General features: G+C 40.2%; 1 protein-coding gene across 4 annotated transcripts in view; it reads right to left on the bottom strand.

The window, feature by feature from the left end:
* Positions 1-3,065: 3,065 nt before the first annotated feature.
* The window catches only part of SNX9 (sorting nexin 9), a 46,892-nt gene continuing 43,079 nt past the window's right edge, over positions 3,066-6,878 (bottom strand). For all 4 annotated transcript variants that reach the window (XM_083496494.1, XM_083496496.1, XM_083496495.1 and 1 more), the window contains one exon: positions 3,066-5,025. In XM_083496494.1, coding sequence (XP_083352620.1) covers positions 4,978-5,025 — 48 coding nt within the window. In that variant the 3' untranslated portion in view covers positions 3,066-4,977. The remainder of the gene's footprint in view (positions 5,026-6,878) is intronic.

The following is a 6,878-nucleotide window of genomic DNA, read 5'->3' as shown; positions in this document are numbered from 1 at the left end:
CCATGACCCTGAGATTAAGAGTCACATACTCTACCAACTGAGCTATCCCAGTGGGTCTAAGCAGTGGGAGTAATTAAAAGGACTTTCAAGATGGTTTTTAATCAGGGCAGTGCCATTGCAAGATGGCCATATGTTTAATTTACTCTGATCTTCCTGCAGCCCAGGTCAAAACTGTCTTTTCAACAGATCCTGTTCTAGAAAGTGAAGCATAAGACGCATAACAACTATCATGGAAAAATAAGAAATCTCACTATATACATGGGCATGAATTGATGCTCAAAAAGATGAGTGCCCCATGGGACAAGGTGTGGGTAAATGCTTTCCTTTGGGAAATCACTCCCCCCCACACACTTAAGTATTGGGAGCTTATCGATCTCCCTTATTTGTTTTTCACTTGAGAGCAGGATTTAAATTGACTTTTTGTTAAGCCACTTTTGCTGGATTGCAGAGAGTGTGCTAAGCAGGGCAGCAGCCAGCAATTATTATTTTACTAAGCTAGATGCTTGATGCAGCTGCCTCCCTACAGTGTCAACTGTTGAGGCAGCCACAAAGCAGTCCTGCTTTGAAGAGAAAAGGGGAAATTGTTCTAGTTAAAGCAGGATTACCAGATGTTCCCGGGGACAGTCCCCAGATTTGCAAATCTGTCCCTGGACAAATTCTGTCCCTGGAATGTCCCCAGATTTGCAAATCTGTCCCCGGGAAATGTGGTGGCAGCAGCCTCAGCAGCCCGGAGCCAGCCTAGTAGCGCAGTTGGCTCTGGCTGCCTTCATGGGCTGTTCGCTGCCGTGGTGCCCGCCATTTTGTGCACAACACATCATATGGGGACTTTCGGGTTACATACCTCGGGTTACATACGCTTCAGGTTACATACACTTCAGGTTACAGACTCCGCTAACCCAGAAATAGTGCTTCAGGTTAAGAACTTTGCTTCAGGATGAGAACAGAAATCGTGTTCCGGCGGCGCGGCAGCAGCAGGAGGCCCCATTAGCTAGAGTGGTGCTTCAGGTTAAGAACAATTTCAGGTTAAGAACGGACCCCTGGAACGAATTAAGTACCGTATTTTTCGCTCTATAGGACACACTTTTTCCCCTCCAAAAATGAAGGGGAAATGTATGTGCGTCCTATGGAGCAAATGCAGGCTTTCGCTGAAGCTATCTGCAAGCCTTCGGAGCGCGGCGGGAGTTCCCGCCGGGCTCAGAAGGCTTGCGGATAGCAGCAAGCTCCGGGAGCGAAGGCAAGGTTGCGCGCAACCTCGCCCCCGATCCCGGACCTGTTCTGGGGGCTGGGGTCAGGGGAAGCTCGGCCTTCCCCAGCCACGCAGCTAAAAAGGAAGCCAAGACAGCGAGCGGGATGGATCCCGCTCGCTGTCTTGGCTTCTGCCAAAGCCGTGCGCAGCCTCTCCTGGCTGGAGAGGTTGTGCAAAGCTAAAGAGGAAGCCAAGACAGCCAGCTGGATAATTCCCCTCCCCCTTTATTTCCCCCCCAAAAAACTAGGTGCGCCCTATGGTCTGGTGCGCCCTATAGAGCGAAAAATACGGTACTTAACCCAAGGTACCACTGTACAATATGGATGTGTGCTTGGACCCAGGGTATTTTGCCTCACCATCCCCACTACTGACTCCCTGTTGCTACTCAGCTACCAAAAAAAAAAAAAGTGTCCCCGGATTCACTGAAAAAAAATCTGGTCGCCATAAGTTAATGTATGGATAGGTATGCTACTTTTTAGGTACCTTGGCTGAAATGTTTAACAGTTTGAAAATTAACTGACAAACAGCAGTCCCAAGAGGTTAAAAAAAGTTGATATAGATGGAAATTTTCTTGGTTAATATGTGTTTGCCTCTCAGCATAGTATGTTTCCTTTCTTTTAATGCAGCTAGTCTCAAAGTGCAGGGAGATATCTCAGATGCTATGAAGGGAAATGCATAATTATCTATACTACAGGAAATACATTAGAGCACTGCACAATTAAAGCTAATGAGTTCTAAATTAATCAACAGTAGCAACCAAATATTCTTTAAAGAGCCAATTGAAGTGATACAAAAAAATACCTGTATTAAGAATATCCAGTGTAAGCTGTGTCAACAAACTTGGCTTCAAGTGTGAGTTGTAGTGGTTTATTTAACTTAAGAGTGTTCCTTAAGTTTTTGCTTTTTGTTAATACTATTAAAGCTGAGTTGCAGATACAATGATAAAATTTTCACCCTTGAAATAAGTACTCTTATTATTGCAAAAGCTCAGAAATTATGGGTTTTGTTTTGTTTTTAATTTTAAGGCTGAGGGCTACCAAACAATGAGACATTATGCAGCAAAATTTTGTCATTTTGTTACCTGCAGGTTGGCATAATCTACATAGTTTAAAACCAAAACTAAAAAATAAGTTTTGTTGCAATAGCTACTCATGATTGTTTAACAAAATTAAAATCAACTTCAGTTGCTGAAATGTCAACATTTATTCATCTCATTTATCATTGCTGCCATTTTTAATAATGGCAGAAGTGCAATATTAGAAAGTAGCCCCCAAGCTAAATTTCATAACGGACTGCTAAAAATGATTTCCAGTCATGCCTCTGTTCTGGCTAACTTTGAGCAGTACCTAGCCTAGATATGGAGGGTGGAGTTTAAACACAACTCTCCTAAAAAGACAAAAAGTTACACTTTTGTAAATCAAGAAAATCTTTAATAATAAAAAAGACAAAAAGTTACTATATATTATTGGAGTTTTTGTGTAGAAGCAGATGTATGCCCCTAAATATATTTCTTATGAGATATATAAGGAAATCTGGAGATGATGTTTGTACATAAGGTTTCACGCTACCAAGATTCAAGGCAACTTTAAGCTCTTTCAGGATGTAATACGGTAACTAGAATGATATTTGTGCAGAAGCTTTGTAGATTTCAAGCACTTAAAAGAAGCCTCTTACTGCCAGGAGAAAATTGCAACTTTGGTTCAAAAACTGCATCCTAAAATAAAATAGGAGATGTGTCCTTGGTGAAAAGTACAGATGTGGTGGTACCTGTAAACACCTGTTTTTATAGAGTAGCAAAATAATGGTGGGGGTCACAAAGTTTCTTTTATGTATAAATATTTATTATCAATTTAAAGACTTAATTTGCTGGGAAGTTACAGATCTGCCTTTTCAAATGGTCTTGCTACATACATGGCTTTTCCACACTGAAACCATCTCTTCTGTTCTTCTGTCCCAGTTTGTCTGTTAAAGATGGTAAGTCTGCAACTTCTGTCATCAGGATCAATTTAAAGTTTGGTAAAAAGAAATCCTCAGCGAACCAGTAACAAAGATTGACACAAAAAGTGAATATACAAATGCTGGAAAAGTGGTGCTGTGAAAAAGTGCCTTAGAATTTACTATACACTTTGCAGTAACTTCATAAATTGTTTCTACATGCAAGATAGATCTCATTACATTTGGCATAAAACATTTATACACATTCTTTACAATTTGTACATATCTGAATGGCTGTATCATAACACTTTATGGAATTCTGGAAGACAAACTAAATTAATAGGAAAACAAAAAAAAAGTGTAGAAAAATAATTAAACACCTGACAATAGAGAGGATTGAGCCATGTTTACCTTCTAGGATTTTGTGTTTTGGGGGGGGCGGGGTACAGCATTATATTATCATGGCAGACAGAGATTCTTTATTACTCTAACACACACAAAATGACAACAGCACACAAGTCAACAGAACATATAGGGAGTACTACTCTCTTAGAATGACTTGGTAAATAAAATAATGTTTATTTATGCAGTGAAGACTAATTCTAATGGAAGTTGTGTGTGGTACAGTGAGAAAATTTGTGGCAACACACCTTCAAGCCTTTATTGCCCACTGTTGGTATGCAAAAGCTGTTTTAACACCAGTGGCCTGAACATAACATTTCAAGCATAGTTGCATTTTGAAGTAGATACTTGTTTTATAAGCCAATGTTGTATTCAACACCTGAATAAATGGTCTGTTTTCCAGAGGTAAAAAATAATGAATTTTGGCCATTATGGGATCGTTTTAAAGTGGATCAAAAATGTAGTATCATGCTATTATATAAGCACCCAGAATCTGGCAGTGACCTTGAAACATTTTTTATCATGGCAGTGGTGATGGGACATGAGACACTATTGATGCTACACACTTGGTAAGGACAGAGCAAAAAGGCTCCAAACACACAACCATGACTATTGGGTAGTTAACCAAAGTGCATGGCTCAGAATTACTGGATGGAACAACATCTTCCAGATGTTTGGAATGGCTGTCTTTAGGTTCAGCTCTTTTTCTTTCTCATATAGACAGGAAGAAAAAAATAATCTAGCCCTCAAGTTTTGAGGCATCTGTGGTTCAAGGACAGGATATTAAAAGATTCTCATATGCGTCAGCAACTTTATTTCAGATTTTGTATACCATTGCTACAGGAGAGGGAAGCTAAACTGCTTTCAACAGCAGGCTCATAACAAAAAAAGTATATGCTAGAAAGCATTTCAGCAATCAGGATAAAGTATTTTTAAAAATCTAATCAGGTGACACAGAATACTCTTATAGAGTATGTTACCCTTGGCAACAAGCCATTTGGCAATTTGAAGCCCTAGCATAGAGCAGAGTAGGGGAGCCCATGGCCCTCCAGATGTAATTGAATTCCAACTCCCACAGCCCTGGAACCAAGGCAGTGGTCAATGAGGATGGGAGCTAGCTCCAACTGGAGAGCCATAGGTTACCCTTCCCTAATATAGGGCATTTTCCAGTTCTACTAAGATAGTGGGTAGGAAGGGAAAGCATATAGGATAAAAATATACATAAATATCCAAGGCATTTAGGTTAACAAAGTAAACTCCTGAAGTTTTCACTTTCTTTTGCATTTTATTTCTTTAAAAAAAGGCTTTTTGGATGGCGAAGACTTAACTTATTTGCACTGCCCCACCAAAAATCAGAAAAGCACTTTGGAGTTCTTCATTATCTGTCTCTGTATCTACATCATTGGAAAGCGACTGAGAGCCTGCCTCAGCTTTTGTGCAATCTGAAATAGACAAACAAATATGACACATGAAAAGTGAGATACCCCCATATATTCAGAATTATTCAGGTTTATTTGTTTTTGAAACTGCTTGGAGGTGGTTGTTTTTACAGTCGTTATATAAATTGTAATAAATAAAATAAACCTTATCTCAAAGATCTTATGAGAACATTTTAAATAATTCATTCCATTAACATAGAAAAGGTAAACAAACTGTATAGACCTATTATAATAATTTATTCTGCATGCTGTTCAAGAAACCTGATATCTTTGACAGCTCAAACATTTGTCCATTTGAAGCATATTCTAGCACTCTTAAAGGTTGCTGTATCATGAATAAAAATATAATGATTTTTTTTAAAGGCAAGTTACCAAATAATTAAATCTGCTTACTAAGTAGTCCCAAAGGAGAAAGGATGAACAGTTGCATTGTGTTACCTAAAATGGCAATTCTTTCCAGACAGGTATCAGAGTTTTCCAGTGGCAACAATGTCTGGTGATTAAACCTACTTGTATGGTTAGAAACATTAACTTCCATCTTTCAAGTTATATGCACACACACATTTTTGAAGCTTTGATTGATTCGCACTTCCCTGGAAGGAACAGGCTTGTAGCTTGGGGGTACACACTGATTCATTATTGTCACTTGAGGCCCAGGTAGAGTAAGTGGCTTAGTAGTGTCTATTTCCACTTATGGCTTGTTTGCCAGCTCTGGCCCTACCTGGCCAGGGCTAGCTTGATAATAGTGAGCCGGCCTCTGGTAACTTCCAGATTGGACTGTTGCAATGCACTCTTTATAGAGCTGCCATTGAACATGGTTTTGAAGTTGTAACTAGTGCAGAATGCAGCTGAGCGGCTGCTGGTGGATGTCTCTGGCTGGACATGTACAACAATAGTTTCCAACTAGCTGGAGAGCCCAATTTCAGGTGTTAAGCTTCCTGTTTATGGAAAGCTCTCCCCAGGGAGGCATGCCTAGCACCATCACTATCTTTTTTAGACACCAGGTAAAAACATCCACTCAGGGGCTTTGGCATTGTAATTTTCTGCTTATCTTTTTGGGGAGTGGGGTTGGGTGGGAACACACACACACAGTGCTTTTTTCTATTAAAAATATTTAGGGGTACTCTCATTTTCCTACTCATGTTGAAATACTGCCCCTCAATGAGGCCAAACTTAGATTCACAAAATGTTTAGGGGTATGCATACCCCGGCATCCCCTCAGAAAAAAGCACTGTGTGTGTGTGTGTGTGTACACTTTGGGATTTTTTTCTGTAGTTTTTACTATTTATTTTTGTAATTATAGGTAAAAGGTAAAGGTAAAGTCCAGTCAAAGGTGACCATGGGGTGTGGCACTCATCTTGCTTCAAGCCACAGACAACTTTCTGGGTCATGTGGACAGCATGCCTAAACCGCTACTGGCGCAATGGAACACTGTGACGGAGGCCAGAGCGTATGGAAACACCATTTACTTTTCAGCCACAGCAGTAGCAATTTATCTACTTGCACTGGTGTGCTTTCAAACTGCTAGGGTGTCAGAAGCTAGGACAGATCAACGGGAGCTCACCCCATCATGCAGATTCAAACTGCCAACCTTCAGATCAGTGAGGCTCAGTGGTTTAGACCACAGTGTGACCAATGCCCCTTTTATAATACTAAATAATAATAATAATAATAATAATAATGCTGTTGTTCTGCTGTAAACAGCTCTTGTCCCAAATATCTGAAGCAGCAGCTCCTTCCACATTGACCTACCAGGATATTAAGATAAACAGGAGATGTCCTGTTAGAGGAGCTGCCATCTCTGTGGTCAAGGGACAGCTTTCTGTGTGGCAGACCCTGGTTGTAGAATGACCTTC

The sequence above is a fragment of the Podarcis liolepis genome (genome assembly GCF_965112155.1).
Source record: "Podarcis liolepis genome assembly, chromosome: 3".
NCBI lineage: Eukaryota > Metazoa > Chordata > Lepidosauria > Squamata > Lacertidae > Podarcis > Podarcis liolepis.
The sequence above is the reverse complement of the archived record's forward strand: the minus strand, read 5'-3'. Positions and strand labels throughout refer to the sequence as shown.